The sequence below is a fragment of the Henckelia pumila genome, chromosome 2, assembly GCF_033568475.1.
Source record: "Henckelia pumila isolate YLH828 chromosome 2, ASM3356847v2, whole genome shotgun sequence".
Classification (NCBI taxonomy): domain Eukaryota; kingdom Viridiplantae; phylum Streptophyta; class Magnoliopsida; order Lamiales; family Gesneriaceae; genus Henckelia; species Henckelia pumila.
The window spans coordinates 86,923,633-86,937,151 of NC_133121.1; the positions used below are offsets into that span (position 1 = coordinate 86,923,633).

Here is a 13,519-nt window from a genome sequence, read left to right on the forward strand (position 1 = left end):
AATCATTGATGATCCTTTGTTTAAAGTTATGTGATCTTCAAATTGTGTAAAGGAAAGATATTCTCTTAAAAAGTTATTTCCTATTATAATGTCCATTCCTGATTATATTTGATATATAATGGGTATTACAAATTTTGTTTCTTCTATTTCTATTTTTAATTTTTCTGCTATTGTATTAAGCATGATTATTGATCCATCTCCTATTCGAACTTTTAATCTTTTATCATATTTCTTTCTATAATGATTTGGAAGTATATGCTTGCTTTCTAAACACATACTTGCTCCTTTATCAACATAAGCATGTATATGATATGATTTATGTTCTTTGATTTTAATTTGAATTTTTATATATATCCTATTTGGATTAGTTTTGTTTTTATTATCCATTCTCTTATTTTTATTTTTATTTTTTTACTTTAAGAGAGAAGGGTAAAATTAGTACTTAGAAACAAAAGTTTCTCTTTCCAATGGATTGAAAATAAGTTTTATTTATGTAGGAATTTATAAATAACTTATAAAGTGATTTAGGAGTGATCTCAATTAACCCATAATAAAATTATGTTTTCTTATTAATCTCATCGCCTGCTTCGTCTCTAGTTCGTATAAGGATTTGCGAATGCGGGCAATGGCTTCGACACCACCCATTTCACATTTCCGGCCTCTGCTTGACTTCCAGGTGCACAATCTCAGATCCCTCTTTGCTATTTCCATGATTTGGGCTTTCGGTGGTGTTGTATTCACGATCACGCGCTCCTCGACCCCCGTTATATTACCGTAATTAATCTTGCTCATTGTATTTTCTTTTGTGTTTTGTTTTTGGCTGGGTTTCTCCTCTGTCTGAGCTGCCAAAAATCGAACTTACGTATTTGGCACACAAGTGTTTGTTTTATTTCCTGAACTAGGTTGTCTACTTCTGTGTGGTTCCATCTCTGCTGCATTGTTCTTTAGATTAATTTGGACCTTTTTCGGAGCATTTCTATCTATGCCACTTGCGTAAAGGATAGTCCTAGCTCTGAGCATTTATTGAGCACTGAAGACCTGTTTTTACGCCCCAAATCAGTTCAAGGGCGTGCTTAGGATTGTAGCTTCTGTTTCTTTTTCTCTCGTTTTACAGCAGCATTTCGACAAATATGTGGCTCTTGTCCAACTTATATTTTTTATTTCAATCCTAACATGACCCTAGCAGTAGCTCTATAAACATTCAGATATGAGGAATTTATTGGAGTGCCTGATATAATTTCTTTATTTAAAATCGAAGAGGAAGAATGAATTAGAAATTATGTTTGCCAAGATCTTTATTTGCCATTCTTGAAGGTTCGCAATCATCTATTCGAAATCGATTCATATTGTTTGTTCGAAGGCAAACTTGCTAGTGGATAAATTTGATGCTCTAGATACATTTTTTGCTATGTAGACGCTTCTTTTGATTACTTCTCTATTTTAATGGTTGATTGATTAGAATTTTTTGTTTATACAAAACATGGTTTATGTGTTCCAGAAACTTGCATGTTTTTCTTTGATCTTAAGATAATTTTTGGACTGAGTGAAGGACATTGCGGTCATCTAATGTTGGTGGAATCCTTGAATTTGACTCTGTATTTTAGGTTTAAAGCGCGAAGTGTCGATGACAAATTCTTTTAGGAAGCTTGTGTCTTGTGTTATTCTAGATTTGGATGGAACACTTCTAAATACAGGTGGTGTTGTGTTGAATTAATTTGCTTGATACAATTATTTTGTGGTGTCAGTGGAGTTTCCTGCATCTCTCTCATGATTTTAGGGAAATCAAGTCTGTCTAGTTCAAGCATTTTACATGATCTGAACGTCTGCTGCAATGAGATATAAAACATCGTATTCTCACTTCATGATGAAAACAGAAGGCCATTGTTGTTGATTATTACTGTCATACATATTCTTGCCTTTTTCTCTCTGCCTACATTAGAACTAGATAAGGTGATGACCCACGAATGGATACAGTAGGCCATGTGTGTTGTTTATCATCATCATCATCACTGTTCTTTCCTTTTTTGTATTGCCTTTATCAAAACTAGATGGGTCTATTTGTCTTGCCTCTTTCATTTTTGAATTTTTGGCTGGGCAAAATCTCCCGTCTTGCCCATTTGGAATTTTTTCTTGCGATGTGCATTGCTTTTAATTCTTGTTGATGAGTTCGCTATCTCAAATATGTGCATAAATTCGATTGGATTTACGGTTATGTGTTGTTGGTCGGAATTCTTCTTTGTTTTCAGAATCTGACTTAACTATGCTCATATCTAAGCAGCAAATGTGGAGTGATGCTAAGTGGGATACTTCTTTTTTTTCTTGATCATTATTGTATAATCTAGCGATATGATTTCTTTTCATCCGTCTCTTATTTAGCTTTTGCAAGTTCAAAAAGGGATATATAATTTGATTTTGTGGAAATTTTGTGTGATTACTGGAGTATATGGTCACCATGTGACTGCTGAGATAATACCTGCAAAAAAGGGGATATCTCCTGGATTCTTGTACTCCCTGTCATCTGCAGCTTGTGAATGGTTCTTAATGAATGCATATTTTGGGTGAACATTTTGCTAAATATTGTGAGCTGAATTCACCTTGGCTCTGCACTCTGCATCCAAGCGTTATATATGTCACAAAATGTTAGATTCGATGATGTGCAGTTCTCCTTCGTCCAGGCCGGACATATACTTTATCTTAAATAAGCTACAAATATAGAATACATATTTTATAAAATGCTTAAATAACTTGTAAACTATTAATTATAAAAATAAACTTTTAGATTTTTCGATTAACATTGGTAAAACACAAGTGAGCTGGAAATTGGAATAATTGTTGATGTTATTTTGTTTAAATATAAAAAAATATCGGGACATCCTCTCCCTAAGGACTGGATCCCGAACATTCGGTTCCAACACTTCTCGGGTACGGGATTGAGAGACAAAAAAACTCTAAATTCTTATCAGGATGGGGATGTGATAAGAGGATTATGAGAAAGTTTCCCACCCCTTCTCAAGTTTTATAGCTTTTCAATGACATACATGTTTAATAAGTGACTAGTACTTAGATATTAATGGTTTGTGATAATACATTCTTAATACGTTACTAAAGGTTGAATTTGCTCGATATTTATGAATTAATCAAATATAACACTAATTATTTTCTGAATTACTTACCATATTTCCAAATCGTTAATTAATTAACGTACTTTAAAATCATAAAAAAACAATTTCTCTTTCTTCTATACACAGAGCTGCCATGGACTGAAAAATTAGGACAATTTGGTGAATCGGCCTTTTTTCTCCAATTAAAGCCAAGAAACGTTCCATTCCCCCAAAAAAGGGATTCTTTTTCCAAAATCATGTTCTGTGGTGCGACTCGTGTTCGAGTTTTCTAATCCAGAGTTGTTTATAGATGCTTTTCTTCAATGTATAGATGGATGGAAAAATAGCTAAAGAGCTCTACTCCGGCGTCGTGCAGTCGACTAGTATTGAAGACATAGGATCAACTTCAACCCAAGCTTATCAAAATCTGCATGGTAAGACAAATGTCATTTGCTTTTACAGATTTTAGCTTCTTGCACCGGTTATGATTAGTTTGGGTGTATGTCTAGATGCAACTCTAAAGATTTCTAGCTGTTTAAGTGAAGCTAAGATTTCAATTTCCTTGAAGAATTGATACCATGAAATTGGTTCTACCTACCAATCATGACACCATATGTTTGTGCTTATATTAAGGATGCAAATAGTTTTTTTTTCTTTCCAATCAGGTGCTAACCGGAAAAAAGTTATTGGTATTCACCAGCATGCTTACCATCCACTATTTATCTTACAGAAGCTTCTATCACACATGAATTGGTTCGCACATTGGTATGACCCTTGATTCGTGTTGGGTGGACAATGATTTTAGAACCTTCTTTCCTTCCCCCATACAATGGATTCTATTTTCATTCAGGGATACCAAATGAAACAGATGAATTCCTGATATTCCATCTGACTACTCATCTCCCTCTTGTTTATTTTTTTTCTTGTGCATTCTATTTTCATTCAGGGATATCAAATGAATCAGAAAAGTTCCAGATTTTCCCTCTGAATTCTCATCTCCATCTTGTTTATTCTTTTTTTGGTTCCAACCCAATCTCAAATTGAGAAAATATTATTGATACGGATTTAGGTCGTGTCACACATTGTGCTCTTTGTCATTCTCAACAGTTTCTAGTTTTATGTTAAGAAAAAAGTAGGGGGGAAAACAAAAAGCTACATATTTAGAAAACAATATTGCAAAAATCTGGCTAAATGGCAGCTAAAAGTTAAATTATAGATGCTCATGTGCATTGAACTTCAAACTTTATTGTTGGGGTTACAAGTTTTTTGTCTGCGCATTGGAAATATTTCCACACATTCCTCATATTTTTTGGAACTGTATATGAACTTTGTTTCATTATGCCTTCTCCAATGATTTTCCTTCTATCACCACATCTCAAATTAGAATTCTCACATAAATGGTTCAGCATTATCGTGAAAGAACAATGAAAACTTTGCTGTATATATCCTCAGAAAGTGAACCAGGTGATTTGTGGTATGATGATGATGCTTCTTCTCATGAAAGCTCTGTTGAGAAGTTAAAGACACCATCTTATATGGATAGGGAGTGGCAAAGGAGGCATGATCAATTCCATACGGTATACCACAATTATTGTTAAACCATTTGTTTAATGTGCAGTAGAGGACATTATTTATGTTTTTCTTTAATCCTTTGGTTCTTGGTTTGCTATTTGGTTTTCTGGTAACTTAGATTGGCTATCGAGATGGTCTGATAGCTGGAAAGGAAGCTTCTGCACAAGAAGGATTCAATATTGGCTTTAAGGATTCAGTATCCATCGGCTACAATTGGGGTTTTGCCAGAGGGATTACTAGGTGTGGAATTACAAAAACTTTTAACAACGTATTTTGCTACTTAAGGTGTATTGTTCTGTTGTGGTCAAGGGGGCAACGTTATCCTCATTGTACTATGTGATTTTCTTAACGACACGACAGTTAAAACATAGGATATTGCATAGTTTCAAAATTTTGAGTTCTGCCCTTTCTGTTGCTTGTTGATTCTATACCTTCCATTTGATTTGATTGACTTCTTCTTCTTGGTCAGTTACTTTGTTCGTTGAATTTCATGTCCAGTTTACCACTTTGTGTTATAGTGCTATGGCTTTTCTTCCCCGTGGATTAAAGGAAAAGATGGTTGAAACCGAGGAAACGAGAAACAAGTTCCAACGCTTGCAGGAATCCATTCATTCTCTCTCGACAACAGATGCTCTAAAACTTTTCCACGAATACCAGAAAAGGAAGGCGGGAAACCAGGACGAGGATGCTACTCTCAAAGCCACCGATGCGAATTTGAATAGCCAAATTCGAGACATCGACGTTTTACAGAATTACTATAGAGAGTTGTGGTCACTTGTGGATGAATCTCCTCTTGTGGATGTGAGGATTCAAAACGAATCAATTGAAAAATCTTTGTTTACTCCTTAGATATCCTTCGTATTGCCCCTTTGATTCGTTTCTATTAGTTAAATCTCATTAGCTCTGAAAGTTTGTTTCCTCTGGTCAATGATATTGCATATTAATTTTAACGTTTAAAATAATAGAATCATTTATTTTTAATGTGGAACATACATAGGTTTTCATTGAATATTAATAATCATAGTTCTTTTAAAATTATTCTAATTTTCATTGTAATTGTGGTTATTTTAAACTATTATTAATTATCTTATTTAAGTTTGTGCGAACAATTATATTATAACTGTCTTTTATAACACACACACAGCATACATAGTAACATATATATATACATACAAATAAATATAAGTTCATATATATATATATATATATATATATATATTTATTTATTAATTATTTAGATAGATAAATTATTTTACTGATATCATAAACAAATATTTGACAAGATAAATAATTCTTATAAAAAATAAGCTGCCATAGAATAGAATTTTGAGTCGGATTCATTTTGTTGGCCTGTTATACAACGCATAAATGAGAGTTTTTTTTCTATTAAATTGATTAGATAAAGTTAAAATAAATTGAGTTATTTTTCACATGATTATTTAGAGAAATTAAATTTATATAATAAAATCGTCAAAAATTGAGAAAAATTTCTGAAATTAAACCTTAGAATTATTATTGATTTTTTCATCCCACAACTCGTTCCATTCATAAAATATTTAATACTATATTTTGATCCATTACAAATTACAATAAGAGCTATTTCCACGATTTGGGATTTCGGTTATAATACCGTTCTTTAGCTTGCTCATTGTATTTCCTTTTTGTCTCTGTTTGCGCTGCGAGAAATGGAAGTTGCATATTTTGCACACAAGGTGTTTGTTTTATTTTCTGAACTAGGTTATCTACTTCTTCTGTGTGCTTCTGTATTGTTATTTCGTTTTGAAACATTCCTCGATATATGTCACTCGCGTAAAAAAGTTCTAGCTTTGAACATTTATCGAGCACTTTCTGCATTTATGCCCCAAAATGAGGGGCTCATTTCTTCTACACAGAGCTTCCATTGAGGGAAAATTTAGGACAATTTGGTGAATCGGCCGTTCCTCTCCAATTAAAGCCAAGAAACGTTCCAGTCCCCAAAAAAAGTGATTATTTTTCCAAAATCATGTTCTGTGATGCGCCTCGTGTTTGAGTTTTCTAATGTGGAGTTGTTCATAGATGCTTTTCTTCAATGTATAGATGGATGGGAAAATAGCTAAAGAGCTCTACTCCGGTGTCGTGCAGTCGACTTGTATTGAAGACGTAGGATCAACTTCAACCCAAGCTTATGAAAATCTGTATGGTAAGACAAATGCAATTTGCTATTGCAGTATTCAGCTTCTTGCACCAGTTATGATTAGTTTGGGTGTGTGTCTAGATGCAACTCTGAATAGTTCTAGTTTAAGTGAAGCTCAGATTTCAATTTCCTTCAAGAAATGTTGCCATGAAATTGATTCTACCTACCAATCATGGCACCATATGTTTGAGCTTACATTAAGGATGCGAATAAATTTTTTTTCTTACAATAAGATGCTAACTGGAAAAAGTTATTGGTATTCACCAGCATGCTTCCCATATACCATTTAGCTTACAGAAGTTTCTATCACACATGAATTGGTTGGCACACTAGTATGACCCTAGATTCGTGTTGGGTAGACACGGATTTAGAATCTTCTTTCCTCCCCCCAAACAATGGTTTCTGTTTTCATTCAGTGATATCAAATGAATCAGAAAAGTTCCAGATATTCCCTCTGAATTCTCATCTCCCTCTTGTTCATTTTTTTTCTGGTTCCAACCTAAGCTCAAATTGAGAAAATATTATTGGTACGGATTTTGGTCGAATCACACATTGCTTTCTTTGTCATTCTCAACAGCTTCTAGTTTATGTTAACAAGTAATGAGGAGGGTAAAAAACAAAAAAACTAATAATTTTGCATATTTAGAAAACAATATTGCAAAAATCTAGCCAAATGGTAGCTAAAAGTTAAATTATACTTTCTCGTGTGCATTGAACTTCGAACTTTGTTGCTGTGAATACAATTGTTTTGTATGTGCAGTGGAAATATTTCTATGCATTCCTCAGATTTTTGGAACTGTTTCTGAACTTTGTCTCATTGTGCCTTCTCCATTGATTTTCCTTCTATCACCACATCTCAAAGTAGAATTCTCACATAAATGGTTCAGCATTATGGTGAAAGAACAATGAAAACTTTGCTGTATATATATCCTCAGAAAGTGAACCAGTTGATTTGTGGTATGATGATGATGATTCTTCTCATGAAAGCTCTGTTGAGAAGTTAAAGACACCATCTGATATGGATAGGGAGTGGCAAAGGAGGCATGATCAATTCCATGCGGTATCCCACAGTTATTATTAAACCGTTTGTTTAATGTGTAGTAGAGGACATTATTTATGTCTTTATTTAACCCTTTGGTTCTTGGTATGCTACATTTTTGATTTTCTGGCAACTTAGATTGGCTATCGAGATGGTCTGATAGCTGGAAAGGAAGCTTCTGCACAAGAAGGATTCAATATTGGCTTCAAGGATTCAGTATCTATCGGCTACAATTGGGGTCTTGCCAGAGGGATTACTAGGTGTGTAATTACAAAAACTTTTAATAACTTATTTTGCTACTTAAGGTGTTTTGTTCTGTTGGGGTCAGGTGGGCAACATTTATCCTCATTGTACTATGTGATTTTCTTAGCGGCACGACAGTTAAAATATGGGATATTGCATAGTTTCAAAATTTTGAGTTGTGCCCTTTCTGTTGCTTATTGATTCTATACCTTCCACTTGATTTGATTTACTTCTTATTTTTTGGTCAGTTACTTTGTTCGTTGAATACTTGAATGTCATGTCCAGTTTACCACTTTGTGTTATAGTGCTATGGCTTTTCTTCCCCATGGATTATGGAAAAAGATGGTTGAAACCGAGGAAATGAGAAACAAGTTTCAACTCATACACGAATCCATTAATTCTCTCTCGACAACAGATGCTCTAAAATTTTTCCATGAATACCAGAAAAGAAAGGCGGGAAATCAGGACGAGGATGCTACTCGCAGTGCCACCAATGCAGATTTGGATAACCAAATTCGAGACATCGATGTTTTATAAAATTACTATAGAGAGCTGCGGTCACTTATGGATGAATATCCTCTTGTGGATGCGAGAATTCAAAACGAATCAATTGAAACATCTTTGTTTACTCCTTAGATATATTGATTATTGCCCCTTTGCTTCGTTTCTATAAGTTGTTAGCTCTGAAAATTTGTTTCCTCTGGTCAATAATATCGCACATTAATTTTTAATGCTTTAAATTAATAAAATCATTTATTTTTAATGTGGATCGTACACGTGTTCACTAAAATTAATAATCATAGTACTTTTAAAATGATTCTAATTTTTATTGTAATTGTGGTTATTTTAAACTATTATTAATTATCTTATTTAAGTTTGTGCGAACGATTGTATTATAAAATAGTCCTTTAACACACACACACTCGGCATGTTATATAATTATAGTGCAATAATAATTTTTTTTAGGAATCAATTGATAAATCAAACGACAACGTTTTTTTAACAAACACAATTAGGAAAAGAGGACAAAAGCCATTAAAAACAAAAGAGTCCCCCTTTCACTAAACCAAAAGAATCTAGGGCATGTGCTGCTTCATTAGTTGAACGTCGACAATACTATATAAAAATATTTCGATTCTGCTCAATGACTTGAGTTATGAAAAGCACTATAGAGGCTTTTTGGAGCATGCTTACATGGATGATAGATTGAGTGAACAACATTACAAACATTAGTCTCTAAAATGACATTTGACCATTTATATTTTGATATCAAGGAAGTACCTTATCTCAATGCCCATAATTCTGTCATATGAGAATTAAGTGTCCCTTCAAAAGTGAGTGCTTTCGCTATAAGAAGAACCCCTTTATCATCCCTAGCAATAATCCCAATTTCATAAGATCGTGAATCCTCATAAACGGCTGCATCAACATTAACTTTGATATAACCCGACGGTGGTACGCACCAAAAGTTGGATTGAGATAGGGAGGGTTTCCTCGTACCTACTGATTGGCACTCCAAGAACTGTCCCCACGAATCACTGGCTCGAGAAATAATTTTGGATGCAGTTAAACTCCGACCTTCAAAAATGAATTGATTTCTAGCTAACCATAGAATCCATGTCACCTGTAAGGAATAAATGGTTTCACACAATATCAGATTCAGATTTTGTTACAAGATGTTGGCAACACCATAACGTGGAGCGGACATATTAAAAGCGTGAATACAACAAACAATAAATAAATAAACACATTGTATAATTAAGCACAAGTACAAAGTACTCGTGCAGTGCCTCTGGGCAAAAAACTTCACTAGTTCACTCCAAATAAGCCAAGCTTGAACTACAACTCCTCAACCCGATCCCGCACCCTTACGAGTCTGAGGATCAGACATAGATCCTTAGAGTCATTAACTTTGTATTGTTTCATTTCCCTCCACACTTCGATGTTGCTCCAGAGTTTTTCATGACTTGGAAATTAAGTAGTGCATGACAAGTCATCTCCTTTACGGTATCACATAATAGACATGACACAGGTATAGGTACATGATGTCTATGGAGATTCGATTCAGTGGGATAAGGTTCTGCAAGACTCGCCACCAAAATACTCGAATTTTTGGAGGGATAGCCAAAGACCAAAGAAATCTCCACCAACTGACGTCACATCAGAATTCGAGTGATGCTCATGCGATTCTTCTTGCCCAAATCCAACTCGATAACCACTTTTAACCGAGTAATGGCCCATAGGATCATATTTCCATAATCGAATATCTTCCTGAGCATCAACAACCAGCGAGAATTGGAGGATTTCCTAGGCTAAATATGGCACACAGGCCCCTCTGATAACATTCTCATTCCATTCGTGATTCTGAGTGAAATGGCTAACTTTTGAACCTTCTGGTATCTAGACGCCCACGCCCCAAGATTTCCTCGCAGCACTGGAACCCATCTATCTTTGCAGGTATCCAATTACGTACCATCACCAATGCGCCAACAAAGTCTCTTCTCCAACAGATCTCTACTCCACATTAGTGACTATAAAATAAATAAGGGATCACTCCCAAGTGTTCCATTCATAATATCCCAGTGCCTAAAGTATTGGGCCTTAAGAACTCATGCCACCAAAGACGACGGATTCTGGATGATTCTCCATACCTGTTTAGATAAGAGGGCCTTATTGAAGAACTCCAATTTTTGGAACCCCGCCAATCCTTTGCATTTCAATTGACACAGGAAATTCCATGTAGTCCATTGCGTGCTTCTTTTCTCCTTATCAGAACCCCACCAAAAATCAGCACATGCCTTCTCTATAGTGGCGCATGTCGCTTTTGAATAAAAAAGCAAGAAATGGCGAAGGAGGGCATTTCTTGCAACACAGATTTGAAAAAAATTTCTTTTCCGCCCACTGAGAAGAATTTACTCTCCCACCCAGTAATCTGGCTTACGAGTTTCTCAACTAGATAGTCAAATTGAATATTCTTTTTGTGCATGGAAAAGGTAGCGATCCCTAAGTACACTTCATGACTTTGCACAACCGAGATAGTGAACTTGTTTTTTATCCACTCCACCATAACAGTCTTCGTATTTGGCGAAAATGATAGAGCCGATTTCTCAAATTTATTACTTGTCCTGAATCCCTTTTCATAAGAGCGTAAGCACTCAACCAAGCTAGTGCAGCACTCTCTTGTTGCCTTGAAGAAAATCAAACTAACATCTTCAAAAGGAAGACACAATTTTCACTCCCTTAAGGCAGCCCCTTGACTCGAATGTGGATAGCATGGCCGAGAAGCCCTGGTCACATATGATGAAGAGGTAGAGGGCAAAAGGGTCCCCTTGGCGAATCCCTCGGCCTGGACAAATTTTTCCCACAACTTGTTGATTTAAAGAGAACGAGTAACTAACGCTCGAGATACATCTCATTATTTTACTGATCCATCCCTCACAGAATCCCATTTTGCACATAATCAAATCAAGGAATGACCACTCCACCCGGTCATATGCTTTGCTCATATCCAATTTTAGAGCTGCATATCCGTATTTGCACTTCTTTCTATTTCTCATCCAGTGGATCGTTTCAAACCCCAGTATAGCAAAATAATTGTTTTGTTCCAGCATTCCAAAGGAGCTCCCTCATTAAGAATTTCAAGTGCTGTTTTTGTCACATCATCACCAATAATATGCCAATATTCTGATCAAAAAGGGTCGACATATCATTCGGGCTTGGAGCCTTATCTAAACTCATATCAAATAGGGCTGTTTTGACATCAGAGGGAGTAAAAGGCGCATTCAAGATAAAATTCATGGCACCAGAGATAGTAGGTTCAATATAGTCAAGCACATGCAACATCAGATCAAGTGACGGGGCAGGCGAGGTAAATAAAGTACCAAAGTATTCAAGAATTTCTGTCATACCTATTTTGTCGTTGATAAGATCTCCTTGGTGATAAACTAACCCATAAATTGTGTTCTTTTTTTTTTCCTCTGTGATGCTCTCCGATGAAAAATATTTGTGTTCTTATCACCCATAGCCAGCCAGTCCACAAGGCTACGTTGTCTCCAATATATTTCCTCCTGATTGCTCAGATCCTCCACCTCATCCTCTAACTCCCTGATTCGATCCACTTCCACTTGTAATTTCTCTTTGATTTCAGAGCATAGCTAACTGTTCCTGCTTAGTTTTGATTCATTTTGGGATAGATCCAATTCGTCTCTAAGCCCATGTCTGAAGCCCATGAAAGCAGGCCTGAATTTTTTCCCCAAGCCCTCGGCAGTCAGTGTTCAATGTGTTCCATCACTCAGCGATAACAATCTCGCATTCATCCTCCCTCGCCCACACAACATCGAACTTGAAGATTTTATTATGAGAGTTTTTTTGCTCGTGATCACTATGACAAGCGAGGCCAAGGTGCATGGCTAATATTCTGTGGTCCGAGTGATAAAAGTCCAGTGAAAGAGCATCTCGGTGTCGGATATAACATACATCATTCACATGAGCTCACATATCTTTCCAGACTTTCAAAGATCTAACCCTTAAGTTTGCCTCGTATTTACCCATGTAAATGAATCTCCAACATAGTAAAGGCTTTGAAGGTTGAAAATATCTAATGCCTCTCTAAATTTAGGCGACGGCCTCTTGTTCCCACCTACTTTCTCACTATCAAAATAAATCTTGTTAAAGTCTCCACCAGTCAGCCAGGGAACCCCATGAAGTTCATGTAGCCTCGCCAATCTTTGTAGGAGCGACCATGATTGAGTTCTCAGTCTCGTATCAGGGTTGCAATAAAAGCCCGTGAATGTCCACTGTTTTTCTGAGTGTAACACCAAACAATCGATATGTCCATGAGGGAAGGATTTGATAAACACCTCCAAAGGGTCCTTCCAAAGAAGGCATAGCCCACTACTATAGCCCCAACTCCCAATAGAGAAACATTCTCTCAACCCAAACATATGTTTCCACTGAGAATTATTTATATATCTCTTACATGTTTCACATAAAAATAAGAGAGAGAGTTTCTTGTTGGCGATTAGTCGCTTCAGTTCTCGTAACGTTCGTTGGTTCCCAAGTCCCCGAACTTTCCGAACGATACAACTCATTTTGTTCGTGCAACCCCCGCCTTTGAAATAATGGGATCAACCAAAGTTTCCTCAACTAGATGCTTCTTACCCAATCAGTCACTATTCCAGTATATCTCTTCAATATTCTCTGTGGCATCTCCTTTGTGACCAAAGACAAATGTGCATTAATATCAATACTTGCTTACATATTTGAGTACTCAAAAATCATGCATTAGTACTAGATTTGAAACCGTTGAAACTTAAATATCATGTGTTTGTATCATATTTTCAATGTTTTGTACAGAATTTCTTCCGAGAAAAAACAAATGGGCCTAGGGAG

The 13,519-nt window shown here is 35.8% G+C and overlaps 1 protein-coding gene and 1 long non-coding RNA gene across 4 annotated transcripts; one reads left to right on the forward strand and one right to left on the reverse strand.

The window, feature by feature from the left end:
- Positions 1–574: 574 nt before the first annotated feature.
- LOC140882423 (uncharacterized) lies at positions 575–5,599 on the forward strand. 3 transcript variants are annotated; one of them, XM_073288416.1, is made up of 5 exons: positions 575–676; positions 3,433–3,535; positions 4,554–4,678; positions 4,792–4,913; positions 5,192–5,599. In XM_073288416.1, exons 1-5 carry the CDS (start codon positions 617–619, stop codon positions 5,520–5,522), a joined length of 741 nt encoding a protein of 246 aa, XP_073144517.1. In that variant the 5' UTR covers positions 575–616; the 3' UTR covers positions 5,523–5,599. The 3 variants fall into 3 exon arrangements, with proteins under 3 accessions (XP_073144517.1, XP_073144519.1, XP_073144518.1); XM_073288418.1 differs by having other exon boundaries at positions 5,172–5,333; XM_073288417.1 differs by having other exon boundaries at positions 651–774.
- A 3,688-nt stretch (positions 5,600–9,287) lies between these two features.
- On the reverse strand, positions 9,288–12,234 carry LOC140878302 (uncharacterized). Its single transcript, XR_012149324.1, has 3 exons — positions 12,037–12,234; positions 9,629–9,752; positions 9,288–9,547 (listed from the first exon to the last, which is right to left on the reverse strand). It is a non-coding gene; the product is annotated as an uncharacterized lncRNA (long non-coding RNA).
- Between the last annotated feature and the right edge of the window lie 1,285 nt (positions 12,235–13,519).

What these genes read in the sequence shown, in the direction of transcription:
- LOC140882423 (XM_073288416.1), top strand. Translation starts at nt 617, where the DNA reads ATGCGGGCAATGGCTTCGACACCACCCATTTCACATTTCCGGCCTCTG. An exon ending in GGCCTCTGCTTGACTTCCAG is followed by an intron (nt 677 to 3,432) that starts GTGCACAATCTC and finishes TTCAATGTATAG; the next exon opens with ATGGATGGAAAAATAGCTAA. An exon ending in TTTGCCAGAGGGATTACTAG is followed by an intron (nt 4,914 to 5,191) that starts GTGTGGAATTAC and finishes TTTGTGTTATAG; the next exon opens with TGCTATGGCTTTTCTTCCCC.